Source organism: Chelon labrosus (genome assembly GCF_963514085.1).
Source record: "Chelon labrosus genome assembly, chromosome: 14".
Lineage (NCBI taxonomy): Eukaryota > Metazoa > Chordata > Actinopteri > Mugiliformes > Mugilidae > Chelon > Chelon labrosus.
The window spans coordinates 4,359,202-4,374,574 of record NC_140347.1 but is presented as its reverse complement, the minus strand read 5'-3'; the positions used below and the strand labels follow the sequence as shown (position 1 = coordinate 4,374,574).

General features: G+C 39.6%; 2 protein-coding genes across 2 annotated transcripts; one reads left to right on the top strand and one right to left on the bottom strand.

Moving 5' to 3' along the window:
* Positions 1-2,418: 2,418 nt before the first annotated feature.
* LOC311499386 (paired box protein Pax-9-like) lies at positions 2,419-14,125 on the bottom strand (the record flags this gene model as incomplete). Its single annotated transcript, XM_084560341.1, has 7 exons — positions 2,419-2,489; positions 3,194-3,449; positions 4,313-4,431; positions 5,599-6,174; positions 7,886-8,025; positions 11,147-11,289; positions 14,015-14,125. The coding sequence occupies 7 exons, from the start codon at positions 14,123-14,125 to the stop codon at positions 2,419-2,421; spliced, it is 1,416 nt and encodes a 471-aa protein (XP_084416467.1).
* Positions 14,124-15,311, top strand: LOC311499653 (homeobox protein Nkx-2.2a-like; the record flags this gene model as incomplete). Its single annotated transcript, XM_084560725.1, has 2 exons — positions 14,124-14,382; positions 14,776-15,311. The coding sequence occupies 2 exons, from the start codon at positions 14,124-14,126 to the stop codon at positions 15,309-15,311; spliced, it is 795 nt and encodes a 264-aa protein (XP_084416851.1).
* Positions 15,312-15,373: the final 62 nt, after the last annotated feature.

Sequence of the window (15,373 nt, the reverse complement as noted above, 5' to 3'; positions counted from 1 at the left end):
TCACACTAACTTAAATAAATATAGATTACTGAACTAAGTTTTAGAGGTGAATTTCTTTATCGCTCTGTTTCCTCTCGATCCCGCACACCTGGTTAAACTTGAACATCACTAATTCGCTAATCAAACAGACTGACACCTGTCCAATGGTGTGTTTAGGAATCATGTTGAACATAGGACATTGCATAGACATTGCCCAGGTCAGAATTCAAACTCTGCAAACGTCCATTAAAATTAAAGTCTCCCTGAAGGGCCCCAACCTGATAAGACAATTTTCAGTGACGTTAGGAGACCTCTGTAAGGGGCCCCCTAACTGACATGACAAACTTTAAACTACAACAGTGGCAATGTGCTTAGTTTTTAATGAGAGTAGGAGACATTTTTAAGGGCCCCCCACTTGATACGACATATATAAACTACAGTAGTGGCAACGTTCTAAATTTTTAATGATAGTAGGGACCCCCACCTGACACAACAATCTTTAAACTACAGCAGAGGCAATGTGCTAAGTTCTCAATCCCACTCTGAGACGTTTTTAATGGGCCTCCACATGTTACAACATATCTAAACTACAGCAGTGGCAACGTTCTCAATTTTTAAGGATAGTAGGGGCCCCCACTTGACACAACAAATATTAAACTACAGCAGTGGCAATGTGCTATGTTTTCAATTACAGTACAGGACCTCCCTAACTCTCCATATACATCAGGCAGATACGATGTAAAATGTGTCCCAGGCCACCTCCACATGATCCGGGGTCGGCCCAGGACAAATGTGGGGGCCTGAGCGGCTCCAGGTGGATGTTTGTCCGACAGGAAGCGTCCGAATCCCTGAACAACACAAAGCAGGTAATGGAGACGGGGACCAGGACTTATCTGGCTTCCTAAACGACTTCCTAAAGAGACAGTCTGAGACAAAGAGCCGGTGTTTGCTCTGTCAGCCTGCGTCTCAGATGGTTCAGGTACGTTTACTCTGAGCTGTTTGCAGATGGATCATCTTACACCGTCTTCATCTGATCCCCAAACGTGAAACCGGACTTTGTTTTTGTTTGTTTTTTCAGGTTCCACCCTCTGCAAGAAAGTGAAGTTACACATCACATGCCGAGAACCATTTAGCTCTTATTTCTGACTATATTTATTGCACCCAACACCATGACAAATTCCTGGTCTGTGTATTAAAATAAATCTGATTTTGATTCCAATAAGAATTAGAGTTTGTTTCCAAACACTAAAAACAACGAGGACTCTTGAGCTGAAACAGTCAGTTGTTGATTCATTTAGATTTAAGGTTTGTTAAGTTTTAATATTTGTTAGTTTTCTGTTTTTCTGTGATTGATAACTCAAACTATGCATTTGGAAATAAAGGGTTAGAAAAACTTTAAACTGCACAGGTGGCAACATTCTCAATTTCTAATGATAGTAGTGGCCCCCACCTGAAATGGCAAATATTAAAATACAGCAGGGGCAATGTGCGCTGATTTCTTTGATATAAGGAGACTTATTTAAGGGGCCCGACCCAACTGGATTGGACAAACTTTAGACAAGAGCAGTGGCAATGTGCTAAGTTTACAATCACTGTAGGGGCCACCACCTGACACAACAAACTTTAAACCACAGCAGTGGCAATGAGCTGCATTTTCAATCACAGTAGAAGACATTTTTAAGGGCCCCCCACTTGATACAACAAATCTAAACTACAGCAGTGGCAACGTTCTTAATTTTTAATCATAGTATGGGCCCCATCCTGAAATGACCCGTATTAAAATACAGCAGTGACAATGTGTTAAGATTTCTTTGATGTAAGGAGACTTATTTAAAGGGCCTGTCCCAACTGGATTGGACAAACTTTAAACCACAGCAGTGGCAATGAGCTACATTTTCAATCACGGTAGAAGACTTTTTTAAGGGCCCCCCACTTGATACAACAAATCTAAACTACAGCAGTGGCAACGTTCTTAATTTTTAATGATAGTAGGGGCCCCATCCTACTATCATTAAACACATATTAAAATACAGCAGGGTCAATGTGCTAAGATTTCTTTGATGTAAGGAGACTTATTTAAGGGACCTGTCCCGACTGGATTGGACAAACTTTAAACCACAGCAGTGGCAATGAGCTAAGTTTCTTTTCCTCTCGATGCTCCAGTCACCACTGAGATAAAATCTTTTCAGAAGCATTTTTAAGTCTTTATTTAACACAATTATAGAAAAATATACTTACAGCTTTGCCAATATATTTTACAAGATTAATCCATTTCAATGCAAATTTAAAGTTTCCATTTTTTTGGGGCCAAAAAATATAAAATTATTTCAGGTTGAAAGACAAAAAAAAAAAAAGTTTTTCCTGTTTTTCTCGGTCCATTCCACGAGTTCCTCGTCTTCACTGAATCATGTCCCAGTTAGTTTGTTCCTCGTCTCCTCATCATGAGGCTGAAGATAATCTGTGAGCAGAGTAAAGTTGTCTGTTCAGGGGACTCTGGAGTTTCCGTTCGTCTGCAGAGAAAACAGAAAAAAAAAAGAAATTAGTCTCCAACAAAGTTTCCGAGTAGATATTTCTCAACAGCTCAGGAATAACAGAATTGCTGCCTTCCAGGAACCTTTGTTACTGACTAAAACTTCAGGGATTTTAATGCTTACAGGCATGGCTCCACTTTTTTCTACTAAAGAAGATTATAAGTCCAGAAACAACTAAATTTATTTATTTTTTATTTATTTAGTCGTAAAGATAAAAGTAAGAAAGGCAAAGATAGGAGAGGCAATTGTAAAAAAGGAAAAGCAAAAAAATAGAGAGTTTGTTTTTTATATTTTAAATGAGGTTTTATTTATTTATTTAAGTTGGTTTTAATCTCTATTTCTATAAAAACACATTAGTGGTTGAAAAGAAGAAGAAGAAGCAGCATTTAGCAGAAAACACATCCTCTCTTATTTATTTTCATGGCCTGAAACACCGCGGCTTGTTTTTTTGTTTTTTTTTTTCCACAGGATTATTTTCCTTTAGATTTGTGATTTTCATCCAGGCCACAAAAGTTCCAGCTTCAGAAAGACAGAAATACGACGAAGTATCAACAGAGAGCAGGAGGAGAGAAATGAGAAATGTGACGACTTCTCTTCGTTTACATTGAAAATCTTTTTATATCTGAATATTAATCAGATGTTATTATTCAGGTTATTATATTAGCTCCAGGACGGTGTCTCACCTTCTCTTCTTGGAGGTTTAAAAGACGCTGCGTGGTGGTGATGGTGGAAGTCTGGAGACTCCAGTGCTGCAGAGCTGGGATGACTCAGACTCTGAGGGGCCACACTGGGAGTCATGCTGGGGGCCACTCCGGGGGACTGGGGCTGCCACTGGTGCCCAGGGCTCATGTAGCTGGATGGGGGAGCGGTGAACACACCGTAGGGGTTCGATGGAGGGTATGGACAAGCTGGGACGTAACCGGAGAGACCAGAGGACGACTGAGGACAAGAGGGGACGTGAAAGATTTAAAACCAACAAGAACACATTAGAACGCTAGGGGCCCCTACCTGACAAACTACAGCAGTGGCAATGTGCTAAGTTCAAATGACAGTAGCCCCCCCCCCCCCCCCCCCCCCTTTTAATGACAGTAGGGGCCCCTATCTGACACAACAAACTTTAAACTACAGCAGTGGCAATGAGCTAAGGTTTCACTGACAGTAGGGGCCCCACCTGACACAAACAATATTAAACTACAGCAGTGGCAATGTTCTCCATTTTCAATAACAGTAGGGGCCTCACCTGACACGACCAATATTAAACTACAGCAGTGACAATGTTCTGTTGGAGACTTTCCTAAAGGGCCCCCACTTTATGTCACAAATCTAAACTACAACAGTGGCAATGTGATAAGATTTCTTTGACATAGGTGGCTTATTTAAGGGGCCCGTCCCAACTGGATTGGACACACTTTAAACAGCAGTTTAAAGTGGCAATGTGCTTAAATGACAGTAGGGGCCCCCACCTGACACAGCAAACTTTTTTTTAAGGTACAACAAATCTAATGTACAGCAGTGGCAATGTTCTCAATTTTCAATAACAGTAGGGGCCCCATTTCGACAAATATTAAACTACAGCAGTGGCAATGTGTTGAGATTTTAATGACAATCACAGTAGGAGACTTTTAAAGGTACAACTGATCAAATATTGCCACAGCAGTGGCAATGTTTGAAAACTGTTTCAAGGACCCCACATCTGACAAGGCAAGCTTTAAACTACAGCAGTGGTAATGTTTAACGTTTTCACGTTTTGACAGCAGAGTCTGTTCCTACGGTCAAATTAAATGTGATTTTTATTTATTTACCTGAGGTGAGAATTTGAGGTTCAGCTCGTTGTGGGTTTTGTCTCCGGCGTTGACTCCAGGAGGAAACGGTCTGGTCCATTCGTCCACTTTAGCTGAATGTCCATCAGGTCCAGTCAGAGCTGAAAAGACAGTTTATTATGATTTAACCCAAATTTAACAGCTTAGTAGAAAGTGACACAGAATAAAAAACAAAAAAACAAAAAAAAACGTTATTATGAGGAAAACATTTGAGCCTGGGGAATAAACAAACCTTAACATGATATTGACATAATAAAACAACTTTAAAGTGATTTATTTTCCTCTGTGAGTTCAGAAAGTTAAATTAAACTAGAAAACATTTCAAAGACTGAAGTTTACAGCTGAGAGGGGTTGAAAAATTAGAAATAACAAGGCCCCAAATTAATTAAACAAACCCAAACATACGGCTATAAAGAGATCTAAAGAAATGCACTGTCTGGCCATTTCATTAGGTACACCAGTGAACTCATTCTAATGTAACAGTCCTGCAGTAAATCCAGTCTTCAAGGAGGTTCTGGTTTTCAGCTTTAGTTTCTAATAACTCACAGAGATGTTGATTATTTCCTCAGTTGCATTAGCTCCTTTAATTTGTCCCATTTTTACACGAAAATGGCAAAAATAAAAGTTTGTTCGTTGGACTTTTAAAATAATTGATACTGTTTTAATCCTAAAGCTTTTTTATGAGTTTTAGACGGAGTTTGTTTTGACGTGATGCTAAATTTAAATCCATTCATCTGCACAATGGTTAATTTGAGAAGTTAAATTATTCAATCTCTTCATGTCATTCATCTTCTTCTGCCAAAACATTAGGTACAGTCGTTCATCGGGACAAATTCACATTAAAAAGTTGAGAACTGAGCGTCAACTGAGCCACTTAGCCACAATAAAACATAAAAATACTAAAGAATAAATCTAGTCTGACTCACACTCACTGGACACTTCATTAGGTACACCAGTGAACTCATTCTAATATAACAGTCCTGCTCTAAATCCTCCTTCATGACTGATCTGAAGATTAAAATGTCTCCTTCAACTCTGCATTAACTCGTTTCACTTTTGACAAGACATATAAACATTTAAATCAGGAGGTTTTAATGTTTATATAATTAGTTGTATTCCTATAAACCAACACATAGTCTAGATCTAAGGTTTTATTTATATTTCTAAGCAGAATATAGTTATTAAGACTGAACACTATTCACTGATGTATGTATATTTTTTAATATTTTTTTATATATTAAGTTAGGTTTATTATTTTTTCCACCAACCTGGCGGCTCCATGAAGCCTCGGAGGCCCAGGATGTTGGGCCAGGTCCGGGGCAGGCCGATATGTCCGGAGGGTCCGCTGCCGGTCCTGGTCCCGGTGGGGGCCCCGGGCCCGCCGTAGGACGGGTAGACGTGTCCGTACGGCATCTGGGCCGAAGGCTGGTGCTTGATGGTCTCGAACGGATTCCCGATCTTATTCCTGAGGATGCGGCTGATGGAGCTGACGGACGGGACGTTGTACTTGTCGCACACCCCGTCCGACAGCAGCCGGTCCCGGATCTCCCAGGCGAAGATGCCCGGATCCCCCTGCTTGTAGTCCCGGATGCTCTGGACCACGGCCGGGGTGGTGACGCGGGGCTTGCTGCCTCCGATGGCCCCGGGCAGGATGGAGCCGGTCTCGTTGTAGCGGGCCAGGATCTTGGACACGCAGCCGTGGGAGACCCGCAGCTGGCGGCTGATGTCGCAGGGCCGCATCCCGAGCTGCGCCAGCTCCACGATCCGCAGCCGCAGCGCGTTGGGCAGCGGGCGGCCGTTGACGAACACCCCGCCCAGCTGGTTCACCTCCCCGTAGCTCTGCTCTGCTCACACCGGAGGAGGAACCGGAGGAACCGTAGAGGAGAGACGGAACCGGAGGAGAAAGAGGAGGAGGAAAAGGATTTGAGTTTTTATATTAAAACAGAAAAATTATTAGGAGGCAGAATTTATTTAATTAAAACAGCATCAGGTTTTGATCTTTATTTTATTTAATTAATCTTCTGTTTTACTTTATGTTTTTAATATTTATAGTTAGTTAAATTATAAGGATAATTCAGGTGTTATTATTTAAATCATCACATAATTTGAACAATTTAATAAATTTGTAAATTAATTATTTTTTTAGATCATGAAGCTGATTTGCTTAAAAAATAATAATCGAATTAAATTAAAAGTAAATTTTTCTCTTTTTAAAGTTTTAGTTCCTCTTAATGTTTTTTTTTTATTTATTTGATTATAATTAAAAATGTGAGATTTAATTATTAAATGAGAAGATACTGTGTTTAAAGGCCTGTTAATGGGACTTAAACTTATAATAATAATAAATAGAATAAAGTTTTTTATTTAAACTATAATTATTTTTCTGGAGCAGCTGATGCTATTTTACTTTTTAAACATTATTCTTTCTAGACATGAAGGACATTTGTGGATTTAATTCACCTTTTTTTTCTTTTATTTTCTGTCCTTAAATAAAAACTAAACCTGAGTTAAAATCAGTTTCAGGTTTTTCTGGCTCCATTAAAGTTTCATGATGAGGCTGAATTTAACTTTATTTAAATGTTTTTAGGATCTATAAGATGTTTGTGGTTTAAAGTCTGATGTCATGAAGTCATGATGGGAATTATATTATTTAAATGAATTTAATCTTATTTATTTATTTATTATTTCTTGTCTGATAATTATCTGATATATTTTATTTATATTCCAGTAAATAAACATTATTTTCACTGATTAACTGTTTATTTAAACAGGAGAAGCGTCATCGTGCTGAGTTGTTTTATTTCATTTAAAAATGTTTGAATTTATCTTTTTTTACTTTAAATCAAATGTGATCGTCTCTGTTTCAATAAAATATAAATCATCAGTTTTAAAGTTTAGATCTTAAACTAAATATCTTCTAGTTTGTGTTTGAGGTAACTCATCAGATAAAATGTTCTATTTCCATACACTCACTGGCCAAAACATTAGGTACACCAGGTAAATGTAGAAGCTCCTATTTCCTGATGCGTCAACAAAGAAACTTTTCCTCCATTAAACACAAAATAAATCAATTCTAAAATAAATCTCCTTCCACTTGGACATGAACCCACCTGCCAAAACATTATGTACAGACGTGCACACTAAAATGGAAAGAGTTGTCAGCGGAGACACTTTAACACAATAAAACCTAAAACCATCCTGGCCACTTTATTAGGTACACTAGTGAACTCATACTAATCTAAATCCTCCTCAGTGACCGATCTGATGTTTAAACCTGGATCATCATGTTGTAGCCTCTGACCACTCTGCCATAATATTAGGAACACGCGTCAGTTCATAGTTCTACAGAATGAGAACAGATGAATCTACGTCTCTGTCAGATGTTAGAGACTAAACCATGAAGACCAGATACAGATCAGGACTGTTGTCACCGGTGTACCTAATGAAGTGGCCACTGAGTGTAAATCCACTCAGCTGTTCAGTGGAAAAGTCAACAAACTCACCCATCAGCTGCCGTCCACAGCGTCTCTCACCTCCACCATCCAAGCGACCGACTGCAGCGATCTGAGGGCAACATGGACTCCTCCTCCTCCTCCTCCTCCTCCTCCTCCTCTTGGTGGATCATCATTTCCTGTTTGCAGAGCAGGAGGTCAACCTGATGCTCAGATGAACGAGCGTCCCTGAAGGCCTCATAGCTGTGTTGACAATGAACGCATCCTGAGACTCTGACTTTTTAATGTCACCATCACAGTTAACTCAGGGATTTTTATTTTTTATTTGAATTTAAATTGTTCTATAGCTGCTCAGACAAAAACTATGATGGTATGAATATTTTTTTATTTTTATTTATTTTTACTTAACACCAAATGTATTAATGGAAACAAGCTTCGGTAATTAAATTAAAGTATTAATAAGGAAAAATAAAAATGTTGTTGTTGTTTTTCTGCAGTTTTTCATTTTGTTCAATGATTTAAATAAAGTTTGGATTCGAGAGAAGAGAGAACAGGAGAAACTGTGGCCCCTGGAGGTCTGAGGCCCCTGAGCTGATTATACATCCAGTCATAATAACAATAGATAAATATCAGATCAGTGACCAACACTCTCATCTAATTATTTCACATTAAAAATGAATAAATGGACAGAATTAAATCGACTCGTCTACGTTTTATTATTAAATATTAAATATTCATTAATAATTCAGTTAATATGGAGGCACCTTATTAATGCCTCCTATGTTTATAATATATATTTATATCTGTCTTTAATTCCATTTTTCATATGCTAATTGTGTACATTTTTGATTGTACTATTTTATTTTACGTTACTGGATTTTTATTTTTATTTTTTTTATCTTATTTTACAAGAATTTTACTCATATTTTATTTTATTTTATAATTTATTTATTTCATTTTTTATTTTATTATATTTTATTTCTCAAGATTAGAACTTAAATATTATTATTTTTATTTATTTTACTAGATTTTTACTTCGATTTTATTTTATTTCATTGATGTTCTCAATAGCGTTTTTTATGTGTGAATCAAACTTTTAGGGGAAATTATGTTTTTCTTTTTTTATTTATTTATTTGTAATTAAATAATTAAAGTGTCTCATTCATTTATTTCATATCAGTCTTTTTTATTTCTTGCAGGTTGATTTTTAATACAGTGGCGCCTCCTGCTGGACGGTTTCCTGCATTACAGCTGTTTCTTTTTCTTTTTAAGTTTATTTTTATTTTTTTCTAATAAAGACTCAATAATCAGTTTTTCATTTGGTGCTTTTATTTTCAGATAATTAACATTAAGACTCTACACTCACCTGCCACTTCATTAGGTACACTAGTGAATGTATTTGACCCTTTATGTCACTTATCTTATATAGGTAGTGATAGTTTAATCTAATCCTCACCTGCCAAAACATTAGGTACAGGTGTTTGTTTGGAGTTAATTCAGCGTCAACGAAGAAACTTTTTCACAATAAAACATTTAAGAAACTCAGGAATAAATCTCCGTCTAGTGTCGCCACTTCATTAGGAACATGACCACTCTGATGTTCAGTTTAAAGCTGGTGATTATGAATTTATATCTATTTCTCTGGTGTACCTAATGTTTTGGCTAATGAGTGTAAGTCAGAGTAGAAGGAGATTTAATCTTAATGTTTGTTTCTAGTTTTCTAGGTTTTATTGGTGCTTCGTCGAAACAATTAATAAAAAGTAAAACATTAAAAGTCTGATTTGATGATTGATGTGATGTAAATCTGGTGCTACAGGGGCCCCTGGAGGTCTGGGGCCCCTGGAGGTCTGGGGCCCCTGGAGGTCTGGGTCCCTGAGATGTTATCTGTTGGTTCTATGGTCAGCTGCAGTTCCTCTGTCAGACAGCAGGGGGCAGTCTGAGCTCAGAGTTGAACACAGAGACACTTCTTTAAATCTACTCTGCTTTTATTCTAAGGGACACGACTTCATCTACTGAGCATGCGCAGAAGGAGCTTTCTTATCTCAGTCTGGTGTCTCAGAAAAAGATAATTCAGTAATAATAATAAAAATAATAATACAGTCTGAGTTGTTTTATATTCTTTAATATTAATATTGTTTTTGAATAGTTCAGGGTAATTTATTCTTTTATTTCTTGTAGTGTTTATATATCTTCAGACTGTATTTACTGAATTTCAATATCTTCCCTTTTTCTACTTAAGTAGTTGTTTAAAAAATGTAATAGTATTTAAATATATTAACAATGCAGTTGATATTATATTTGAGAAATTAGGAAAATTAAGGAATTTATTCTAATGTTTTATTTTAAATTATTTCGGTAACATCTAAAAGTCAGTAAAAAATAAATAAACAAATATTTAAATAAATAAATGTTTAAGTTGATTCAAGTTAAACTAGTTCGTGCATGATTATTACATTTTTAAAAATGTAATTTATTGTTTGCATACACTATCAAAGCACATTATTTTTACATTTAATTATCTTCATATTGTGTTTCAACACAATTGTTATATATTTTTTAGTATTTTTTCTAATTTATTTGGTTTTATTATTATAAATTATTTCAATAATTAATTTACTATGATATTCTTTTACATTTATTAAATTAATATTTGTGTAAAAGAAACAACAATTGAGTTAAAACGATAATTTACTGTATGAATGTAGATTAAATAAACTGGAGGTGATTCAGTAGAGTCAGGTTAAACTGGTGTGTGTGTGTGTGTGTGTGTGTGTGTGTGTGTGTGGTCGTGAATATAGAGGAGCGTCTATTGAACACCATGACAACTCCCTGCAGCCTTACATGTATTCCCAGCAGTGTGTGTGTGTGTGTTCGGGGGATAAATGTGGAGGCGCTGGCTCTTTGTGGCCGTCGGCTCGTGGTGTGTTTGTTTGCAGAGCTCGACCACCCAGCAGGATCCAACACAACCCACCAGGAAAATAAAAAACAGAACCTCAGAAAAGAGGAAACAGCATTTATCTCATTTAGTCTTTTAAATGTCACAGTCTTTTATATAATTTACAACAAAAACTGATCATTTCAGGTTTAATTTAAGGTAAATAAGATATTTAGCTTCTCAAACTCAAACTGTATGTTGGGAATCTTTACCAACGTCAGAAATAAAGTCCTGCCTTCATTTAGTTTGACTAATGTCAAGGTTACGAAATTAAAACCTCCTGTGATTTACGTCTATCTGAGTCTGGAGGAGGTTTACTTATAATCATGAGAAAAGTCTACAGGGAGGAGGTCGGGGTAGATGGATGGGTGGGTAGTTTTTGATGGGCCTGGTCCAGGCTAAATGAAATGTCTAAAGGTTGAATTTTACCTTTCAAGAGGTAAGAACCAAAGTGGAACACCAGGGTTGTAGAGACCAGGATCCATAGAGACCAGGGTCGTAGAGACCAGGGTCTTAGAGACCAGAGTCGTAGAGACCAGGGTTGTAGACACCAGGGTCGTAGAGACCAGGATCTATAGAGACCAGGGTCGTAGAGACCAGGGTCCATAGAGACCAGGGTCCATAGAGACCAGGGTCGTAGACACCAGGGTCGTAGAGACCAGGGTTGTAGAGACCAGGGTTGTAGACACCAGGGTCGTAGAGACCAGGATCCATAGAGACCAGGGTCGTAGAGACCAGGATCCATAGAGACCAGGGTTATAGAGACCAGGGGTTATAGAGACCAGGGTCCATAGAAACCAGGGTCCATAGAGACCAGGGTCACAGAGACCAGAGTCGTAGAGACTAGGGTTGTAGACACCAGGGTCGTAGAGACCAGGATCCATAGAGACCAGGGTCGTAGAGACCAGGATCCATAGAGACCAGGGTCGTAGAGACCAGGGTCTTAGAGACCAGAGTCGTAGAGACCAGGATCCATAGAGACCAGGGTCGTAGAGACCAGGGTCTTAGAGACCAGAGTCGTAGAGACCAGGATCCATAGAGACCAGGGTCCATAGAGACCAGGGTTATAGAGACCAGGGTCCATAGAAACCAGAGTCATAGAGACCAGGGTCCATAGAGACCAGGGTCACAGAGACCACAGTCCATGGAGACCAGGGTTAAAGAAACCAGGGTCCATAGCAACCAGGGTCCATGGAGACCAGCGTCATGGAGACTAGTGTCTATGGAGACCAGGGTCCATGGAGACCAGGGTCTATAGAGACCAGGATCATAGAGACCAGGGTCAGGAACATGGACCTGATGGTCCTGGAACTGGTCCTGGTTTATTTGGTCTTTCTAGACTCGATTCAATAGAAACAGAAATAATTCACACTTTTTTTAATTCTTCTTCTATGGTTTTGTTCATTACAGGGCATCGCCCTCTAGAGGGTAAAACTATTTACTACTTTACGTCCACACTTCAGATTCTACTTACTTTCCACAGCGTTACTGCAGCTTTGATCACTTCCTGATTTCACCAAACTACGGTTTAGGTCATAATAACAGAACATGCAAACGTTAAACTGTATGTTAAACAAATTAATTTGCGTTAATTTTGACAGACGTGGTATTTTTCCTTACTTCCTGACGGTCGTTTTGGAGCCGTTGTGTTGCTCATACAGCGACCAAAAACAAAAACTACTCACTGCTGAGAATAAACGAATTAATATCACAAGCAAAATAACAAAAATAACAGCGCCCTCTAGTGGCCAAGTTAATTATGAACGGTGGAGGACGGGGTGGATGGACGGGTGGATAAGAACAGGGGACTGATTGTTCCTCATTTAAAAACAATACTCAGCATCATTTCTATTCAGTTTGTCATTGAGGTCATTTTTACAAAACACTTATTTTTAACAATCTTTTCAAACTGAGACAAAATTTGTTTCTCCAGCTGCTGATGCCAGGACCAGTTGTGTTTGAACGGTAGGAAGGCACAACAGAGTTTTATTTTAAATGAACTTTGTATATGTCGTCCTGTGACTGGCTTCAAAAATATCTGAGAGGTTCAGAGAAAAAAACAAACAAAAAAAACACATTTATGATAAGAATATGACTTTAAATAAACTGTCAAATAGCTGGACATATCTGTGGTTTAGATTCTGACCTGTGGATGTTTTCCAGCGGTCATAGATCACAGTCAGTGTGTTTGATGAGTCCATCAGCTGCTGAGGAAACACAGACGCTCTTCATCTGCTGCTTCTCTTCATCCCAACAACAAACACAGGAGACACTGACCAACTTCTTTGATCCTTAAACAATCATCTTAAATTGAACGATTTCTCAATGGACTCTGGTGTGGAGCCACACGATGCTGCTGCTGCTGCTAAGTGACCGTTTCATGTGAGTCAATTTAAACGTGAATAAGACACTGAGGCAGCATATTCTTTTTAGTTTCAGTTATTTATTTAAAATAAAATATATCATTTTTAAAGGGTATGGACTTCTATAGAGTTTTTTTTTATACAGTTTCACTAATTTAAGTTTCAGGATTTATTATCTTGGAATATTTTCACACTATTGCTGACAAATAAACATTTTTACTGACATGAAATGAAGAATATATAACTAATAAACACATAAATAAAGTTGAAGAATATATTGAACCGGAATAAATAAAATAAACTAAATAAAGATTCTTTAAGAACGTGTGTTTGTTTCCTGCTGATGGATCCAGTTTCAGTAAATATCAGTGAAATACAGGAAATGTCCGTTTGATTTAATTTATATTCTGTATTTATTTCTGTTTGATGCTTTAGATGAAATCAAACTCTTGTGCCAGTAAATAAAAATGATGTAGTCTAATATTCAGGTTATCTTCGTTTATTGTTCTGTTAATGGTTTGATCTAATCTGTCAATAATAATAATAATAATTATAATAATATTAAATCCTCTGCTGATCTCATGAATGTATCTGGGTTTTATTTCTTGGGTCAACAGGAAGCAGAGGATCAGTTTCTTTCTTTCTAATCCTCCATCATTAAACATTCATCTCCTCCTGAACCTCCAACATCTTAAAGCTGCTCCGGTTCTTTTTTTTTTTTTTTTTTCACACCATCAACCACTTGACTCTCGGGACCCGCCTCCGTCCTTTTCATCCGCTCACACACAAACCGGGAGGCCGTTAAAAGGCAGAGGATGTCCTCCCTCGTGTAGGTTTCATGCGGTCAAACCCTCTCCTCCTCCTCCTCCTCCTCCTCCTCCTCCTCCTCCTCTCCGGGCTGTCGCTCCCTTTAACGGCATTCATGGACCCCAACCCTCCGCTGCCTGCTCCTCTTTAACGGGCCACAGCTGCCGAACCAGCGCCGGTTACAAACCTGGAACTTCTTCTTCTTCTCTCCTCCTCCTCCTTTTCCTCTCTGCGTCATGTCTTTTGGCACCAGCGTAAAAACGGGATTCTCCGTACGAGACATCCTGGATCTCCCCGACTCCACCGGGAGATGCGGCTCCGGGACGGAGGAGATCGAGGAGGATGACACCGAGGAGGCCTCCGCCGGAGGTTCTCCAGGCTCGGGGAAGACGCGGAAGATGGAGTTTTCTGGCGGGAGTTTGTGCGAGCGCAGCGGCGGCGGCGGCGGGAGCCTGAGCAGGTGGAACCGCGCCTCCGGTAACCTGCATTTCTCATGTGAGGTCACTTTGATTTAAAAATTAAAATAGATCAGCTGCCAGAGCGTTTACACTCTCTGTTAATCTCGTTTCCTCGTGCGTAAAATCAGAAAAAGTATTCATCTGATAAAACATCTGCACCAGATTTCTTTCTTCTTCTTAAGAAGTTCATAAAATATAAACTCAGATTATTATTATTTAATCTATTTTCTGCCTCAACAACAACACAACCCTGTGTGTAACTGGTCCTGACTCATCCTCTGTTTAGTTTATTCTTATTTATTTGACATTTATTGAAGGAAACTTGAATTATTTGTCATTTTACAAACTGATTTCTGTAGGAACGAACTGAGTCTGAAGGAGGTTTAGTTCCATGGAGAGTAATCAGATTACTTCTGACTTGGTCCCGCAGTACACGGTCTGTCCATGGAGGCCCGGTCCGACCCCAAATCCCCCGAGCTCTCCACGGATGAGTCCCCGGACGCAGAGAAGCAGCAGCCGAGCCGCGGCAGGAAGCGGCGCGTCCTCTTCTCCAAGGCGCAGACCTTCGAGCTGGAGCGTCGCTTCCGGCAGCAGCGCTATCTGTCCGCCCCGGAGCGGGAGCACCTGGCCGGCCTCATCCGCCTCACCCCGAACCAGGTGAAGATCTGGTTCCAGAACCACCGCTACAAGATGAAGCGAGCCCGCAGCGAGCGCAGCCTGGACGCGCTGCAGCTGCTGCCGGCGGCGGCGGCGCGCCACGTCGCCATCCCGGTCCTGGTGCGGGACGGGAAGCCCTGCGAGCGGATCACGGTGCACGACCTGGAGGCGACGCTCCGGTCCGGCCTGAGCCTCCCTCTGTGCGCCTACTCCCCGCTGCTGCACCCCGCATACGGCCCGGAGCACCCGGGCCTGGCGCAGCAGCCGGGGGCGCAGCAGTTGGCGCACGTGTACCACTGGAGCTGGTGAAGGCCGGGAGTCCGGATGAAGACTGGTTTTAATCCACTGAGATCTAAGATCATTAAAGAGAC